Source organism: Fukomys damarensis, unplaced genomic scaffold, assembly GCF_012274545.1.
Source record: "Fukomys damarensis isolate Sample0158 unplaced genomic scaffold, DMR_v1.0_HiC HiC_scaffold_32, whole genome shotgun sequence".
NCBI classification, from domain to species: domain Eukaryota; kingdom Metazoa; phylum Chordata; class Mammalia; order Rodentia; family Bathyergidae; genus Fukomys; species Fukomys damarensis.
In genome coordinates, this window is record NW_022900944.1 from 46,117,076 (window position 1) to 46,136,900 (window position 19,825).

General features: G+C 44.2%; 1 protein-coding gene across 1 annotated transcript in view; it reads left to right on the plus strand.

The window, feature by feature from the left end:
- Window positions 1-1,464: 1,464 nt before the first annotated feature.
- The window catches only part of Usp10 (ubiquitin specific peptidase 10), a 47,049-nt gene continuing 28,688 nt past the window's right edge, over window positions 1,465-19,825 (plus strand). Inside the window, exons 1-2 of the mRNA XM_010627610.1 lie at window positions 1,465-1,470; window positions 16,127-16,195. Of these exons, the coding sequence (XP_010625912.1) occupies window positions 1,465-1,470; window positions 16,127-16,195 (75 nt within the window). The remainder of the gene's footprint in view (window positions 1,471-16,126; window positions 16,196-19,825) is intronic.

Genomic DNA, 19,825 nt, shown 5'->3' on the forward strand with positions numbered 1-19,825 from the left:
GGAACCTTATCTTGGGATGGTTAGGAGGATGGTGCTTTGGGGCGAGCCTCTGTGCGTGCCATAGCATGAGAAGCTTGCTCCTGGCACACAGGCCTGGCGTGGTGGACCAGTGTACAGTGTGTACAGTGAGGCATCCTGAGAGCTGTGGGGGCTCAGTGGGAGGACTAGGCGGGAGCGCCTTTGGCCCCTTGAGGAGTGAGGTGGGCTGCACCCAGGGCAGTGGGCAGCTCAGGCCCCAGTGCTTGGAGTGATGCCTTTCCCGGGTAACAATGGGGCTGCACCGCGTGTACGTAGGGAAGTGTCTTCCCTCACTTTCATGTTGTGAATCGTTTTCTATTAAATGTTTCCTTTAGGGTTTTTTTGTGTGTTTGCTTGTTTGGTTTGGTTTTGGTTTTTTGAGACTGGGTCTCACTATGTAGTTCAGGCTGACCTGGAACTTGTAGTGACCCTTCTGCCTCAGTCTCCCAGGTGCTGGGATTGCAGATGTGCATCCCCACACCTGACCCTTCAGTAATATTTTTAAGGACTGCGGAGTACTCACAAATTTATTTTAGTTTTGCATACTAGAAACAGATGTCTGGCATGTCTTAGATTCATCTTTTCATTGTCTTAGAATTGTTTCACAGAATTAAGACACATTATTGTAAACAAATTTGTGGAGTGAAGGGAGAGGAATATTTTGCTAAATGATATTGACAAAGTAAATGAACTTTTGTAGATAGTAAAATAATACTATCAAAAACAAGTTATATATATGAAATACGTAAAAATACTAAGACCCATTTTTAAAATACTGCACTGGGTGTGTTGGCGCGTGCCTGTAACCCCAGCCTGTGGGAGGCTGAGGCAGGAGGATAACTGTGAGTTTGAGTCCAGCCTGAGCTACTTAGTAAGACTCTGAAAACCAAAACAGAGAAACAAAAACTCAGTGAAATGCCTTGTGTTTGGTGAATGCTATTTAACCACCACTATAGATATTTACAAAGGTAAGCAAAGAATTCCTACTCTGAGTATAGTAGTAACTCAGGCATAAGAAATGGTAGGGACTCCTTCCAAGATGTGTAATTAAGTACTGAATTAAGTGGTGCATTTGGGAGGTTCTAGTAGTAACTTAGAGAATGAATGTGCCAAGATGCTAGCTTTGAGACGGGAGAAGCTGTGGACAGAAGGTGTGAGGTTGGATTTTACATTAACCTGATCTCATTGGTGTGGTCCTCTCGCTGCTCCTGCTGAACTGTGTTAGATGCTTTACAGTGAAACAACCTTGCTTTCTAACTGGGGCTTTATTAGCTCATGAAACTGGATTTCCAGAGATAGGTCAGCTTCAGAGTTGGTTTGGTTTAACTGTTTTGTGGTGTCTTTGAGGACCTGATTCTTCTCATCTGTTTATCTCTCTCATTGGTGTTAGCATTTTGGGGCTTCACCACTCTTCGCAGCCTCTGTCACACCAGCCAGAAGGTGAGCATGAAGGTGAGCATGTGTCCAAGCCCCCTTAGGTAGTGGGAGTCCTGGGCTTTGTGCATTTTGTTTTTGTTTGTTTGTTTCTTTTTTTTTTTTGAGACAGTCTCACAATGGAGTTTAGGCTGACCTCGAACTTACTGCCTCAGCCTCCCGAGAGCTGGGTTTCAAATGTGCACTACCACATCCAGCTAGGGACCCTCTTGAAGCGAGCCATGTGGCTGGGAAGGACAGTGGGTGGCTCCGCTCTGTCCTTTGACCTGGGTGACTTCTACGGCTGGAGGGGAGACTGCCCGCTCCAGCACCATCCCTCCCCTACCCCTTCTCCCTCCACGTGTTCTCTGTGTGATGGTGCCTTGCAGCACCTCCAGCCTTCCTTAGAGGTTACGGCTGCTCTTCTGTCTGTGCCTTGAAACAGCCCCTGCTCCAATTCTGCCCTTCCCATTTTCTGTTGGTTATCTGAATCTCAAGTTTTTTATTTTTAATCATCATTTAGTAGCTATTTGTTAGATTCTAAAGTTTGTGCTTCCATGGATGAGATCCAGAACGGAAAGACACGAAGAGGTCACATAGGTAGATGAGAACTAGCGTGGGGTGTGAACAGTGCTTCCATGGAAGTAGAGCTTGGGAGTGCGTGAGCAGGGACACCTGGATGAGGCCTTGTAGGCCAGGTGAAAGTTGTTGGAGGGATGAGCGAGCGCACACTGTCTGCTGAGGTGTGAAGCTGAGCAGTGAGTAAGTGGAATACTGGCCACCTCAGGTGCCTGAAGGGATGGGGCTGGGTGGGGAGACTCCATCTCTATTATGTGCTACACAGGTAGGAGTCACCAGATGTCCTGCTTTATATTCTGTCCCAGAGTCATCAGTGGGGATCTTTTCACTTTGAAATGTGCCCCTGGTTTGGATGACAGGCGCTCAGCAGTTCTCTGATAGCCCTAGAAGGACCCTGGGGTCACACAAGGTACAGCATAGTCATACTTCTCAAGTTCAAAAATCGTCAGATGTTTGGGCTGGAATGTAGCTCAGTGGCAGAGTGCTGGCCTGACATATGGGAAGCCCTGCGTTCCATCCCTGGCAACTACTCCCCCCAAAAGAGCCAGTGGTTAATAAGCACTTTTGGATTGAGTAGGTCTGGGGTGGGCCCGGAGAGCAGCATGACTCCCACATTATGCCAGGCCAGTGACCATACCCTCCAGCAGCATATAGTGTAGCTTCTGGGAACTTCGTTGTCTGACATAGTGTTCCAAAATGCTGCGTGTATGTGCATTTTTCAGGTAGTGGCCTAATTCCCTTATGTATCCCACCACCCCCAAGATGATTAGCAGTTACTGTCTTTTAGAAAAGGTGTGAAATACATGTATTAACTACTGCCTTTGACACAGTCTCCAGTGGTGGCAAACCTGGCACACAGCGGCGGCTGTTTCTGTCCTTGAAAGCTCTCAAAGTCTTGCCATCACTGGTCTAGGCCACACTAGACTTTGAGTATGCTGTAGATCCCTGTCCTCCTCCCCATTTCTGGTTCTCTGAAGGGGGGAATAATCATTGCTTTACCTGTGTAGAGGACCATAATTTTTTTGCGGGGTTTTTTTTGGTACTGGGGATCTAACTCAGGACCTTGCACTTGTGAGGCTGGCGGTGGAACCACTGAACTAAATCCCTGGCATGGACTGTAATACTGATTATGCCCAAGGCAGGCTGTGAGGAGTGAGCCCCACAGCTGGCTTCTTTATAGAAGGGAGTCTGGCTGAAGCTTACGAGCCGAGGTCAGAGTAACTCACACCCAGATTCCCTTCCCACAACTAAAACCTTCAGGCTAGAAGGACAGCGTTCTAATTACAACCGTATATTTTTGTCTGTTCTGTTCCTAATTCGAGAATGCTTTGTCTTGTCCTTTATGAGCCTTGTTTACATTAATTTCCATAGAAACTGCACACAGCTTGCCTTTACCCCATTGATTGCCAATAAAAGTCAGTGGCTAGCAACTTTGTCAGGTGTACCAGCACTGGTTGTCCTGGCACCCCACTTTTCTAGTTTTGTCTCTCGGTGTATTTATTTCTCAGGCCTGCATCATATACTGGGCAGGTGGGTACTGCAACCTAACTGCAGGAGTCTCTGGATAATACATGTCTTTTTTTTTGTTGTTGTTGTTCTTTGATACCGGGGATAATATGTGTCTTTTTAAAAATTATTTTTCTGCCTTTGATGTTGAGCAAATGTCTGGTTTGGTGACAAACCGTTAGGCTTAGAAGCCATTCTTTCAGCCCTTGAGAGTCAGGCTGGGCTTTCTCTATAGCTGCTGACTGTCAGGCAGGGGGAGGATAAGCAGGGCTTGGACTGCATAGATCTGTAGGACTGCAGAGGAAATGGATCTGTTTAAGTGATCTTACTGAGGTCTAATACATGGTCAGAAAGCTGCTTCCCTTGCCTGTGATCCATAGAGGTCTCGTTCTCTAGTTCTCAGTTGCAGGTAATTTTGAAGTGGATTAATTAATTATTCTTCTTTCAGTTTATTCAGTTGCTGCTGCTTTTTTTTCTTTTTTTTCCTTTGTACTAGGGATCGAACTCAGGACCTTGCACTTGCCAGGCAGGTGTGGAGCCATTGAGCTGAATCCCCAACCTAGTCGCTGTTGTTCTTGCCAAATATATTCAGGAAAATTTTGTATTTCATTAACGTTGTCCAGAAATCTGGGATTTGTGATTGTCTTAGCATATTTGGAATGGAAAGAGTATATAATTCAAGATCTTTCAAAATTTCTCACCTAAGAGATTAGAAGAAAAACATAGTGTGCCATTGACACAAGAGTAGAAGCTTGTTTTGAGAAAGTAGTGATCCTTTAAGGTTGGACTAGAATATAAATATGGAAGTATTGTGGGTTTGACAGTTTGAAAGATGGAGCTGGAATATAATTGAGCAGTCCAAGCTGGAGAGGTGAATTTGCAATTAGTCATCGTGGTGGATGCTGCTAGGGTAAGTGGGCTGCGAGCAGGGAGCGCCTGCGTGCCAGCCAGAAGGGGAGAGCTGGCTGGGGAAGGAGACGGACACGGGTGCTGTGGAGTTGTGGAAACCGCCAGAGGAAAAGGTGTGTGTGCGGGTGACCTGGACTCTGATGCTTTAGGGAGAATGACTGGCTTGAGAAAACAACAGTGACCTTGGATTGGGAGGTTACTTTTATTTTTATTTATCTTAATTGAGTTTATTGGTACTTTTTAGGTATACAGTACAGTTACATTCATCACTGGGATCTTGTACCTCTACATGACAGGTCTTGGTTCTCATTTTTTCCCCACACCCCTGCCTTCCCTTTCCCCCTTCCACTCCCTGTTTACAAAGACTTTGTTTCCATTTTTTCCTTTTCTCATATTTTTTCTTGTCCCTTATTTCCTTTCCCCTACCCTTCCCACTTCCCCTACACTTTCAGCCCCTTTCTTCCTATTTCACATTATTGGTTATACAATTTGGATCTTATTTACACTTGTTTTTCACACCAGAGAAACTATTTGGTATTTACATATGTGTGTCTTATTTATTTCACTTAAGAGTATGGCCTCAGTATGCATCCATTTTCCTGTGAATGACTCTAATTTCTCATTCTTTTTTTTTTTTTTTTTGAGACAGGGTCTCACTGTGTAGTGGAGACTGACCTAGAACTAACTCACTATGTAGCCCAGGCTGGTCTCGAACTCACAGCAATCGCTCTGTCAGCCTCCTGAGTGCTGGGATTACAGGCATGTGCCGCCGTGCCCAGCTAATTTGTCATTCTTTATGGCTGAGTAGTATTCCATTTTATAGAAAAACCACATCTTCCTTATCCAGTCTCCAATTGATGGGCAGTTGGGCTGTTTCCAAGTTTTAGCTGTTACAAACTGTGCTGCTATAAACATGGATGCACATATATCATGGTGGTACTATTCTTTTAATTCTTTTGGAAAGATACCCAGCAGAGGGATAGCTGGGTCAAATGGGACCTCTAATCCTAGTTCCTTGAGCTATCTGGGAGGTTAGTTTTAGAAAGGGTATTGCTGGGTGACCAAGTTAGATCTCAGTGAATAGAAATAGCAAACGGGAAATGAATTCATTTACAAAAGAACTGTCTTTCATGCAAAAGACTGTTCTGAAAAGTTGCATGAGTTTCTCTATCAAATTATTTCTAGTTGTATTATAGTTTCTCTAGAGTGACATTTAGCTTTTTTTTTTGGTTTTTTTTGAGACAGGGTCTCACTATGTAGTTGAGACTTGAGACTAACCTGGAACTCACTGTGTAGCCCAGGCTGGTCTCCAACTCACAGCAATCCTCCTGCCTCAGCCTCCTGAGTGCTGGGATTATAGGCGTGCACCACCACGCCCAGCGACATTTAGCTTTGATAGTCTTTGTCTTTGTTAAATTGTTGCTTTCAAACCTTGAGAACCCTAAAAGAGTTCACATTTTTTTTTTCTTGGTACCAGAAATCAAACTCAGGATCTTGTGCTTGCCAGGCAGGCTCTGTGCTGCTGATCTACATCCCTGGCTGAAGAGTTCACATTTTAAAGGTGTCTTTTTGGATGTTGCTCATCACCTTATAAAGTGAATACTTATCTCAGATTGCTTTCTAATTTCTTTTTTGTTTGCGGGCATAACTGGATGGAGAAGTGGTTCTGTTCCCCCTCCTATTTTTTTGGCTCTACTGGGACAGCTTTCTTCCAGATGGGTCAGGGAAACACCCCTGCCAGGGATTCTGAGTATGACTTCTGCCTACAGTCAGCTGGCCCGAGGCCCTGCCTGCGCCTCAGCCCTGACCCAGGCCTGCTGCAGGTGTGGCCAGGGCCGCTCTGCCAGGTCCTGTCCAGGTGGTCCTGTCAGGCTGCTGTCCTGGTGCTGACCTTCCCGTTTCAGGAGGTCACCTCGCAGGATGGGCCTGCCACTTCCGTGCAGAAGTCTTGTGAGCTGATAGGGTGAAAGCCCCACCCTTCTGGATGTTCAAATCCCAAGTTCCACATACTTACCATAAGGCAGACTTTCTGAAGTCCCAAGTTACATTTTTCAAATAAACTACTCTCATCTTTAAAAAAAATTTTGTATGCAAATATTTACTTTTAGGGATTGGGTTTCATGCAGTTCAATAATCATTTCAACCTCAGTTTTATTTGTTTGGACTCTGGTTCCATTCAGCTCATTATAAATAAAATCCTTATGAATTAAAAATGGGTTTAAGTGAGGATAGTGAGTTTAAATTCATAAAGAATGGAGTGCAAACTACTGTATTATACTTTGGCCAGTAAGCTAAACATGCATAATTAAAACCTGTGAAAGACATTTTTCATCAGATCATTAGGTGAAAAATTGAGAAAGTGGCAAACTCTTTCCATAGGGATTTGGGCAGAACACTTAGCTATCTGAACCCTTGTTTGCATTCTTTTATTTTCTGCAAACAGTGACTTTGCAGCTTTTTACTTATTTGACCCACCCATCTGATAAAACTTTGTTTTCATGGACAACCAAAGCAGCTTATTGAAGTGAAAATGCTATGTAGACTTATTTCACAAACTGGAAGGGGAGGGGACTCTGTAACAGCTCACACTGGTACTTCCCACTAGGCAGCTCTGGGTTTCCAAGGTATTTAAAGAGGCCACTGGCAATGCCAGCACTGCAGAGGGAAATCATTTGTGTTTTCAGACTTCTTTCTGCTTTCGTGGCTGCCCTTGAAAATGAAGCTCTGCTTTAATGATGTGCTTTCCTTCCTGGCAGGTAGCCTTCAGTAGCCAAGCTTTTGTTGGTTTGGCTCCGGCGTGTTTCATTGAGTGACAAATCTTGTAGAGCAGATGGCACTTACAAGTCTCTGCTCTTGTAGCATTCTGTTTAATGAAACACTATGGTTTTGCTTCAGTGTTTTTGTCAGTAGTTGTCTTTGTGTGTAGTGTGGGGGCGGAGGACGTGGGCCGAGGGTCTGCGAGGCCATCGCTGAGGTGAGGCATGAGATTGGAGGTGCCTGAGTGATGTCGGGACACAGGTTCAACGGAATGTGGGCACCGTTGACGTGAGGCAGGCGGCAGAATAGAAGTGCTGTGTGCAGCACTTCAAGTGTCATTGCAGGCCACCGCTTAGTCTTCAAACCAAGCGATGCAAAATCTTTTAAAAATCCCAAATGTGGATGCTTTTACTAGTTCAGAGATTTCAGAATTCTGCTTATGTGAAAATAAAGATTAAAATTGCTCCATGGTATTTCATTATATTTTTGAGACAAGGAGTCTCTTTTGCAAATCTTTCTGTCTCAGTTCCCTTAATAGCTGGGATTATGGGCATGTACCAGGATCCCTCTCACCTCCCTGTGTTTTTTAAATTCTAAAAGCTGTCTCATCCGTCTTTCCTGTCCATCAGTCTTTAAAAAGAAAAATCACCCCCCCTCCATTTTTTTCATGTACGGGGATCAAACTCAGGACCTTGTGCTTACAAAGCAGGCACAGTGCCACTGAACTAAACTCCTAGCCAAAAATCAACCTTTATTTATTTTATTTTTTTGGTACCGGGGATTGAATCAACCTTTTTGAAGTATAATTTGATTCAATAAATATATCCATTTTAATGGTCACTACACTCAGTGCCCAAAAAGTTGCTTCATTACTCTTTATCATGAGTCCCCACTTTTGTTCAGGCATCCAGTGAGGTTAGTGCTCCTTCAGCCCTGGTCTGAGCACAGAGAGAACTGTTTCTGTTATGGCTTCTATTTTATTGGTCTGTTTCTTCTTCATTTCCTTTTCTTCTTTGTTAAGATTGGCATCAAGGTGATTGTAACAGATATGATAATAGGAGAAATCTTGATCCCTTACTAGGGCTATCCAGATAGCATTTCCTGATTAATTTCCCACTCTGTCAGCTCTGCTCACTGGGAAGACTATTCTTTATAGGAAGGCCTTGGATAATGAGAGCTCCCTGTATTGTCCTGCTTTCAGTACAAGTGAAACAAGCTAAAACTTAACTCTCATTCTGTAATTTAGCTCAGCTATAAACACAGGACTGGTAAGCTGGTGAAAGTGGGTGTCTTAAGTGAATCATCTTTTCTTCTTCGGAAATGCAGTCTGTGGGAACCAAGTTTAGCTCAGAATCTTCAAGGAAGCGCTGAAAGAATGCAGCCAGCCATTTGGAAACCACATTTGAGAAGGAGAGAGGATCCCTTTTTGGCAGGACAATAGCAGTCCAAGGAAATACAGAGATGGTGAGAGCAGACTGCAGTCTGCAGAGCTTGGTCCTGAGCAGGAGAGATGCTGTCTGTGTGTGGTACTGTGACTTTGTGTGGATTTGTCCACTTTGTCCCTTCTTCCCAAGACCCTGTGTACCAATAAAGTAAAGCAGAAACTCCCAGGAGCTCAGTGAGTGGAGGAGGAACATAAACTTTCTTTACTGCCCTTTCCTTTGTCTGCTTTTGCAGTTGCTCTCCACTTGCATTGTGCCAAAGCTGTAGCTGTCCCCACCCCTGTGTTTATTTACTTGAAGATTCATTTTCACTCTCTCCCGCAGTTCAGGGTGGATGTTTGGCACTCAGTAAAAGTGCTGTGCCCTGACCATTTGCACAGATAGCCCCCATGCCCCTCGCAGCACAGTTGAAAGCGTAGCTCCTCTTCAGTCAGTGGTACTTAGCATCCATCACATGCTGTGGTGTGAGCAGTAACTTCTTTTGATGCACATACTGACCTGTTTTTCCTTATTTTATTGAGATACTCACTGGCCATGCTATTTCAGTGGGTTTTAGTATATTCACAATTGTGCAGTTAGCACCAGCCAACTATCACCAGGTCTTGAGGTAAGTAATCAGGTCACAAAAAGTTTCGAGCCCATTGTCCCTGTCCCCTAGCCCCAGGCACCTCCAGCCTGCTTCCTGTCTCTGGATTGGCTTTGTGGACCGGCCCTTTGCGGCTGGCTCCCTTCACTCAGCAGCGTGCCCGCGGGGTTCATCGGGCAGCGCAGCGCGGTGCACGTTCTGTTTGATGACAGTCCCAAATCTGTCTTCATCTTAATCCTTGGTACATCCAGGAGATCCTTTTGGAACTGGGAAGAACTCTAGACATTGTCTAGTCCAGTACATCTTCATTTTATAGTTGAATTAACACTTTCAGTGCTCAAGCCAGTTTACACTCCTTGTTTCCTCACACCTCGCAAACCAGCTTTCTCCGAGCAGGAAAGGAGAATCGCGCACTTTCTGAGTGGTTACCTGGTCGGTTACCTGGTCCCCTGCGGCTCCTGGCTGGTGTGGGTCTGAGTATGGCAGGTTATTCTAGAGCTTGGTGATGGTTGTGCACCCACATGCGAAGTGTGACCTGATTACTTACCTCAGAGCCAGCTCTTCAATTGCTATCAGCTGTTTTGAAGGCAAGGCGCGTGAATTTAGGGGCAGCTGCATATTTGAGTTTCTAGAGATGAAGCCTCCGGAAGCGCTCAGCTGCTGTGCTCTGGCGCCCCCTAGTGCCACGCGGCGGCACTCAGGTTCACTTTGTCCTGTGGCTCCTTTTGGTCTGTAGAAGAGAGCAGAGAAGAGCGGGCAGACAGCACAGGTCTCCCCTCCCCGTCCGTGGGTGGAGAGTGAAAAAGGTATTTCTGAGTGCACTTTGCTTTTCCTTTAGTGCTGTCACTGGCGTGTCCTCCTTTGCCCAGCCCCTTCTCCAGGATCCTTTAATCCTGAGGTGATCCCCAGTTTCCTCCAGAAGATAAAGGCAAAGGTGGCGGAGTCAACACCCTGTGCTTTAGCCACGTGTCTTTTGTTTGCATCCCATCTGTGAAGCGTACCTGCTCTTTCCTGAACAGTGTGTGTGTGTGTGTGTGTGTGTGTTTCTGGGGATTGAACCCAGAGGTGTTCTACCCTGAACTACATCCCCAGCACTTTTCGTTTTCCTTTTTTTTTGTTTGGTACTGGGGGTTGAACTTAAGACCTTGCACTTGTGAGGCAGGCGCAGTGCCACTGAGCTAAACCCCCAGCCTGCTTTTCATTTTTTAATTTTAAGTTTGGAGACAAATCTCACTGGGTAGCCCATGCTGGCCTCAAACTCAGGATCCTCCTACCTCAGTCTCCCAAGGAGCCAGCACTACAGGTGTCTGCCACTGCACCTGACATGTTTTCTTCTTGTCCTTTCTAAAAGGATCAGGAAATACATGGACAGTGGGAGTGTTGAAGGCGTGTGGGGTGTTCAGCTTTGCTCCTGATGACGGTATACAGAAGCTGCGCTGATATGCACAAGGGCAGTGCAGGTGTCTGACCCCAGTGGCACACTCCCCTGGCTGTGACCACTGGCCTGCGCTGTGAGCTTGCAGCACTTGCCGATGCTGATTTCTTGTCTTGTTTTGTTCTGTCTCTGTCTGTCTTGCCCTGGGGATTATACCTAGAGCCTTTGCACTGAGCTACATCCCCAGGCTGTGTGTGTGTGTGTGTGTGTGTGTGTGTGTTTGTGTGTGTGTGTATGTGGGCTTACAGATAGGTGCCACAGCACCCAACTGATGGGGCTTGTACAAGGTCCAGAGAGTTTCCCTGCATTTACAACATCTGATAGAGCTTTTTGCAAGAGCGGTTACTGCACTCTGCTTGTTACAGGGGGCCTTTAGGTGACTTTTTTATTTTGTTTATTTATTTTTTGGGGTACCAAGGACCAAATTCAGAACCTTGTGCTTGCAAGGTAGGCGCGGTGCCACTGAGCTACGTCCCCGGCCCAGCCTCTTGTATTCTTATGGCAACCATATGTGGCCCAGGCCCTGCACTGAACTTTGGAAATGCCAGCGTGAACTTTGTAGCCCCCTGTGCTAACTTCACTGTTTTATATTTTATCTCTGTCCTATAGATCAAAAGTAACTTGTGATTAGTGGTGTTTTCTTCCTCACTAGATTAAAAATCCTGTGAGGCTGGTACCAGTCTTTTGTCTTTATTTAATGCAAGCGCCTACAATATTCCCACCCCCAATAACAGACTACAGACTTTAACATAAATTTAAATTTATTTAAATTTTAAATAAATTTCCTCCAGAGGAAGGAAAATATTTTTCTCTTTATTTGGAAATAATTTTTAAGTTTACAAAAGCTGTAGAAAGAAAAATAGCCCTTACCCAGATTGGTCTGGTATCACCCCATCTACTTAGTCCCTTAGTTCTCTAAACAAGCGCACAGGGGGCCAGGGATTTAGCTCAGTGGTTACACTGCCTGCTTTGCAAACTCATGGACCTGAGTTTGATCCCCGGTACCAAAAATAAACAAACAAAAAAACAAGCACACTGGTAGAGTGGACACATGCTGACCGGCACAGGCTCACCCGATTCCTGAGATTGGAGACTGGATTCTGTGCTCCATGACCTTTGCCCCCAAACCTGGGCACGTGGGTCTCCTCAGAACAGGGGTGTTCTCTACATACCCACCGCCACAGTCACTGTCTTCATTCACCTCGTCAGTGAACCTTACGGTGTCCCAGACCTCCACGCCACGAAGCACAGATCCAGGCAGGAAGCAGACTGAGTGTCACTTCAGTTTTCTGTAATCGATGCTTTTCTGTGGCTTTTCATGAGCACAGATTTGTGCTCTCTTCCCTACCTCACCCTATGACAGTCCTCATTTGGCCAAACACCTACACTTTTTTCTTTTTGGAGCGGCTGGGAATGGAAGATCTCTTCTATGCTGGACAAGTGTTCTACCACGGAGCCACGCCCCTAGCCCCTAAAATAATAATACTTTTTTTGCAGTGCTTTTTTTTTTTTGCAGAACCTTTTAAATAATTTTGGTTTGAAGGTACAGAAAGCTTTTAGTGAAGTTGGTAAAACCTGAACTTTCTCTTTTTTTTTGTTTTGTTTTGTTGAGAAAAGTCTCATTGTGTGTTCCCATCTTGCCTTGAACTCATAATCCCAGGCTGGTCTCAGATTTGGGATGATCCTCCTGCTTTAGCCTCCTGAGTGCTGAGGTTATAGGCCATGTCCTGCAAGCTGAACTTTTTAATAACAGTTGGCTGGTTTGAATTTTCTTGATAAACTCTTCAGTGTCACAAAACATGCTTCATGGCCGGGGATTTAGCTCAGAGGCACTGCACCTGCCTCCCAAGTGCAGGGTCCTGAGTTCAATCCTCAATACAAAAAAAAAAAAAAAAAAGATGGGCAGGAAGAACATGCTTGGATGGGGATTTAACTCATTGGTTCTGCTGTCTGCCTTGAAAGTGCCAGGTCCCAAGTTCAATCCCCAGTACAAAAAAAAAAAAAAAGCTTCAACTTCTTGTCAGTTACCACCAAAATGGCAAGGTGGAGTAGTTTATATCTACTTACTGAAATTTGTTCTTGAATAAATAGTTGACTTTTGCTTTTGTAGTTTTATCTGCAAAGCACACCCACCCCCCACCCTCCCGAGTTTGAGCTGTATCTTATAAGCACCATCCCTGTTTGCCTGTCTGGAGCAGTGTTGATAATAAATGCTTCCTCGTCCTGGTGCAGTCTGAAGTAGTCTGAATGCTGCATAGGGCTTTGTTAAATTCCAAAATGATGTCCTGTAACCTCTGGATTATATGGGATGTTTTATTGTGTCATTCCAGAGGTATGTTACTTCGCATAGGAAGAAATATTTGTCACTTTAGAAAACTCACTACAGGTGGTATAGGAAACTTTTATTCTTAAGAGTCCCCTGGCTGAGATCTCAGTGATTTGATCTTTGCTGACATGGAGAGTGAACCCCTGGATGTCAGAGTTTCTGTGGCCCAAGCATACAGGGAGCAAGCGGGGAGCATGCACAGGGAGGAATCCGTGAGCTCCTCCTCAGGGCAGTGACTGCTCACAGGTGCCTTCTCAGCAGTCCCTCCCTTACAGAGTTAGAGCCGCAGTTTGGTGTGGGTGGGACGAAACTTCTCACTTTCAAACTTGCATGCTTCGGGGATTGGAAACAGGTTTAAGAGGGGCAAGAGGATGTGATTCTATTTGTCGGGGAAGGAGAACCAGCTGGGCTAAATAAAACAGCACCTGAGGGCAGCATTTCTCAAAGGGTGCTCAAGAAGTACACCACAGTGGCCTGGGCGGCAGGTGGCAGGTGGGAGGCTGAGGTCAGGTCAGTAAGGCCAGACCTCTGCGCAGGGAGCTTATTTTGACTAAGTGACTGAGGACAACAGTGCAGAAGGAGGGCGAGGTGAGGCCATGAACATCTTTACAGAGGGAACACTTCTAGACTCAGGAAAAGGTAATCCTTTTTGTGGTGCTTGGGATTGAACCCAGGGCCTCACAGATATCAGGCAGGTGGGCTACTACTGAACTACACCAACCCCACCTGTTTTTGTGTTTTTTGAGACAGTCTTACTGTGTAGTTCAGACTGGCCTTAAACTCAAAGTGATCCTCAGCCTCCTGAGTGCAGGGATTACAGGTGTGCGCCACACCACACTCAGCTCCCACCTTTTTTTTTTTTTTTCCAGGATCCCCCATTTAAAAATTCTTAGATAAATCCTTGCTAAATTGGTAAATTGGTCAGGCTGGCTTTGAATTTGGAATCCTCTTGCCTGGGTCTCTTGAGTGGCTGGGATTACATGCATGGCCCTATCTTTCAAGTGCCTCTATGGAAATACAAATACTTATTATTTCCCACCCTTCTTTTACACAGGTCCCTTAACAGTATCTTGATTTCCTCCTATCTGCCAGTAAATCTCTCTTTCATTTTCTCCTGATGAGTTTTGTGATCAGATTGAAGGTGCCTATCCCTAGGAAGATTATTAATATGAAGTTGTAATAAAACACTTAAAATCTGTAGCAGACTTTTTAAAATAATACCTTATAGATAAAGAGTGAGGTAGCTGTAGAACATTCTAGTCACCTGCGTGTGTACATGCACACATACGTAAATATGTAGTTTTGTTTTGTTTCATTTTTGATTTGTCTGGAGACAGGGCCTCACTGTGTCTCAGGCTGGCCTTGAGCTTTTGGTCATCCTCCTGCCTCAGCCTTTCGAGTGCTGTGATTACAGGCGTGTACCACTGTGCCCCATCACTATGTCCAGCTATCACCTGTATATAGTATGTCCCCTACATTCTGAATTAAAAGTGTTCTGTTATTCAGAAGTTAATAGATGACTTTAAATACAGCATTTTTACTATTAGTGCTAAATAATAATATAATTCCTGATGAGCAGTTCTTAACATTTAACTTCACAGCTATGATATTAGGAGTACTTTAGATTTTACTTCATTGTTCTCCATGCTTGTTTCTCTTAAATTCTTTTCCTAAGATTTATAAGCAGGGCTGCTCTTTTTCAAGAAAACGGTGCACGTGGTGTCAGAATGCTCCTTTCCTCTCTGGTGCTGGAGATGGAATCCAGCGCCTAACACCTGCTGTATCTACTGTAGAGCTTCAGCTTCGTCCCCAGCACCATAGTGTTGGTTTTTCTTTTGCATTTGAGTAATAATCTAGCTGGGAATAGAACTTTGAAAAAAAATACTCTGGAATTCTAGGAATAAAGTAATTTTCATTACACTTTCAGAATATTGATTGCCCTGTTGCTTTATAGCTTGGTTGATTCTGCTATTAAAACTTGAGTTTTTATTTATTATTATTATTTTTTGTTTGTTTGTTTGTTTGTTTTTTGAGACAGGGCCTCACTATGTAGTTGAGACTGACCTGGAATTCACTGTGTAAAACTTGAGTTTTTAAATTCAGCATTTTAAATTTGGTAGCCTTCATTGCATACTTTGCTATTCTCTAGATCTCCTGTCATGCAGCTTGCTTTCTGCTTCCTTTTCACCTTCCTTTTTGCCCTTCCTTTGCTTAATGTCTGCCCAAGTGGACTGAGTCAGACTTAGTTACCAGGCAGCCTTGAGCCCCTGCCTGTGCCTCTCTGTGAGTCATAGGGGTGAGGGAGCTACCTTAGGGTGCCATATCCCTGTCCAGGCTGCCTCCCTGCCCTGCACGGCACCCTGCAGGCTCTGACCAGATCTGAGCAAGGGGCTGGCTGAGCAGGGACTGTCGTCAGGTAAGTCCATTGTCACCGGCCCCGTCAGCGCTGGCTTTCCACTCCTGCTAGCTTCTGCACTGATAGGCATTTGCCAGACCCGCCTTGCAGTTTCACCGGAGTCCCATTCAGAATTCTGTGAAATCAGGGCTGTGTGATCCAGCACGTTTGTCTGTGCATCAGGTTTAAAGGCACTTTGAAAATAAATAGCACATGTAGAGCTGGCGATGTGATCAGTGGTAGAGCAGGTGCTTGCCTTGTGTGCTGGAGGCCCTGGGCTGGTCCCATAGTGATTTCTTTCTTTTCTTTTTTTTTTTTTTTAATGACACATATATTTAAAGATCATTAATCTGAATCATGAACTGTCCTCCGTCTTCCCACTCATGCCTTGTTTCCTGCCTTCAGTCTGTTGGTTTGGCAGGGAAGAGGTAGCGATACTGGGCACACTGGGCACGGAGGCCAGCACAAGCAGGTCCCTTTCTCTTGCAAGCAGGACTTAGAACAATTGACATATTTCAAAATAAGCTTTGTAAAGTTGCAGTGTTCGATCTGTGACAGTTTGTGGAAAAGGCTTTTTTTTTCCAAATTGGAAAATACTACCCTTAGAAATGTCAGTTGAAACCCCTCAGGGTTTGATCAAAAAAGATTTTGGGGCTTCCAGCCTAAATGCTTCATAGTATCATCACACTTTGTAGCGTTTTGGGGAGTGTAAATAATTTGTATATTTTATGTGATGGGTGACTCTTTTTGTTTTTTTCAGTATATTTTTGGAGATTTTAGCCCTGATGAATTCAATCAGTTCTTTGTGACACCTCGCTCTTCAGTTGAGGTAAGACAAAACTGTTTCAGTAAATACATGAGATCTACTTACGATTATGTTTCCATTTAATGAAGAATTCTGACATACAGAAAAATACTTAAACTGATCTAGAAATGGCCTGAACCCATCAGCTAGATTAGCTTTTTATTAAGGCTTTGTTGTATTTGCTTTAGACTTTTAAAAAATAAATCAAACTTCACAGATACAGCAGAAGCCTCCATTGCAGCCTCTCCCACCTCACTGCCCTTCTTCCCAGTGTGTAACTGGGCTGTGGGCTGTGCTTGGTGGGCAGCTCCTGGCCCTGGTGCTCACCTTGCACTGCATGTCCCTGCGCCCACTGGTGTCTCTGCCTTTAAAATGCCACCTAAATGATAGATACACTGTGTTCATCTTTTTGTGGTTTAAGCTAGTGTTACATTCTCCCTGATTATCTACTTTGTATATTTGTTCTTGCTCTTTGATTTTAGTACTGTCTGTCAAATGAACCACAATTTCCATGTTTTCCTATTGAGAAACCTTTAGGGTTTTGGTTCAACTTTTTAAAAATGTGGCATTTAATGTGCTTTGTTCTAGCTTCTCACACTGAAGAGTTTTCTCCCTCTCATTTTTGAACAGATTTTGCTAGCCCAGAGTTTTTGTCATTGTCCTGTGTAATCAGTGGATTCCCATTGTTTACACATTTCCCATATTACAAACAGTTGGGCACTATTTCATTGTTTTCACATCTGTTGACCCTACAAGTTCTCTCCGCTGTGAATTACTTGGTCTGTATCTCATGTCTGTGATGCTAAATCATTTGGCTTAGTCTTTCTCTTCTTGATTTGCAGGGCTTGTAATCTTTGGTTTTGCATGTTATAGCTGTTTCTTTCTATTTAGCATGCGAGAATTTAAACTTTATATATACTGCACTGTTTGGGGTGTTTTGCTGGGAAAGGGGAGTATATTTTCTTTTTCTTCGTGGTGTCTGTATTTTTAATTTTTAAAAAGTCATTAAATTTTTCCCTCCCTTCCTTGAGAGAATAAAGATGTTTGGTTTTCAGTGTGTGATGTGGAGCAGAGGCACTGATTTGTTTGTGTTTGAGAGTGGAGTCTGCTCCACTTCCCCACGAAACTGGCAGGCTGTGCTGGTGTCCGGCCAGCCTGTGAGGGGCTCATCTGCACTGTGCTTGCTGGCGCTTGTGCCCTGCTTCAGGGTTGCACATACGTCTGCAACTGGAGTGCTGCGTTCAGCCTCTGGGGAGCTCACCTGCTGCCCAGTCCCTTGAGCACCTCATGTCTTTCATTCTTAGTCACAAATATGTGAGCATGCCAAGTCCCATGGAAAGGCTTTCTGAAATTTTAGGGTTAGTTTGTAGGAGAATTAATACCTTTATGGTCATGAGTTTTCCTAAAGTGATTCTTGTATATTTTATTATTCATTCAAGTTTTCCCCCTTCTCTTACAGTGCTGGGGTCGAACCCAGAGACTCGGGCACAGTGGGCATGAGCACTAGCACTACCACTGAGTGCCATCCCACCCAGGGCTTTTAAATGTCCATCTGATTAATTATCTCTATTTTAGCTTAATTAAAACATCTGGGGACTTTTTCAAATGCATATTTCTTTTTCAGCCAGGGTCTTGCTGTGTAGTTAAGGCTGGCCTCGAACACATAACCCTCTTGCTTCTGCCTCCCCAGGGCTGGGATTCAAGTGTGCGCCACCACACCTGGCTCAAATTTATATTTCAAATATGAAACATTGAAAATAGAGAAAGGGAAAAAAGAGAAAAGTGTGTATCAAGTAAAATCTTAATTTTTTTTAACCTAGGGGCTTATGCATGTGGTCAAGTATACTCTACCACTGAGCTACATGCTTGGCTGTCTGTCTGTCTGTCTGTCTGTCTGTCTGTCTTGTCTGTCTGTCTGTCTGTCTATCTATCTATCTATCTATCTATCGGTACCAGGGATCGAACTTAGGCCCTTGTACTTGTAAGGCAGGTGCTGGAACCACTGAGCTAAATTCCCAGCCCTCTTTTTATTTTTTTGAGACAGTGTCATGTTAAGTTACCCAGGCAGCATTCAAACTTATGGTTGTCCTGCTTCAGCTTCCCAGACTTGGTGCTATAATTAAAGGCATGTTCCACTAATACTTGGCCTTAGTTAATTTTTAGTGATGCCTAGCTAGCTGTTTGTTTGGGTTTTTCTTCCCCCTCTAGCTAGCTCTTTAAGTTGTTAAATTCTTCTAAGTGTATATTTGCATGCATGTTAAAAACTTAAGTATAAAGAGTTTTTGAAGAGTTATAACGAGCAGGGGATCACAGCCTTAGAGTGTGATCAGAGGCCAGTCCTGGGGTCCCACGGAGTGGCTATGAGCAGCTGAAGTCTATGAAAAATGAATACATTCACTTTAGTGTTGCTGCCCTCTCCTTTCATTATTGATATTGTTATAATAAGGGACCTGGCAGTCTGAGCCAGGAAAAAGTGAGAGTTCAAATTGGGTATTTTGATTCTTTGAGTCACAGGAAGTTATGGTGGCACTTGCCAGAAACAGTGAAATTGCTCTGCTCTTTGTAATTAAGGATGTGAAAAATTATAAAGCCTGACTTCTGTACTTTATAGTGTTTCTTACGTTAGGACATATGCATGAGTATGTGTGGCTGTTTGCAAGTGTGAGAATAAAAACTTGGGTTTTCATCTGATAGGAAAGTGGAATTGCACCATATTCTAGTTTGAAGACGTAGAGTTGGTCCAGCTCTGCCACTTCAACAGTTTCCTAGGCAGTTTCTTCATTTCTTCCTGCCTTTTTCCCCCTCTTAGAAAAATGGAGAATTTCTTTATATAATATAGATATGTTATGAGAACTTTATAGAAGTGTTGAGAAATCAGCTAATGTCTGGTTTGATACGGGTATAACATGTCAGTACAGCAGAAATGAGTGATGGACATGGTAAAGCTGGGCCGAATCTTTTATTTGAAACTAATGGCTGTCACCAGCCATTTATTTCTAGCTTTAGAAATCTTAGTGTAGCCGGGCGGGGTAGTGCACACATGCATCCCAGCCCTTGGGAAGCTGTGGCAGGAAGATCACCTCAAATTTGAAGCCAGCCTGGACTACATAGTGAATTTGAGGTTGGCCTGAACTACATAGCAAGACCTGACTCGGGTGGAGGGGACAGACACAGAGACAGAGAAAGAAAGCATGTCTGAGTTCTCTTTCTCTTGTTTTTGAGCATGGATTAAAGTTTGAGAGGCCACAACAAATGTCTGCTCACCAAAGAGAAACACAGACTAACATAATTGGGCTGAGTTCCTCTCAGTATTGTAATTTCAGAGTCTTACATCTGCATGCTTCCCAGGCGTTCCTGGCTGGGTGAGTGATGGTCTTCACCTGCATGGTGAGCCATTTGTGAGGTCTTGGTCTCATCCATCTGCGAGGCTTCTGTCTCACCCACAGCCTCTCAGTGTTCCTACCATGTGGCTGTGGGATAAGGTGGAATCAAGTCCAGTGGGGCAAACCTATGGTACATGTGCCACAGCGGGCTGTTTGTTATCACTGAACACTCAACAGAGTTGGTCCAAAGGTTGTGGGTTATTGTTAAACTAATTAAACTGAACACTCCACAAGGTTCACCATCACTGCTCTATTTTTTTTTTTTTTTTTC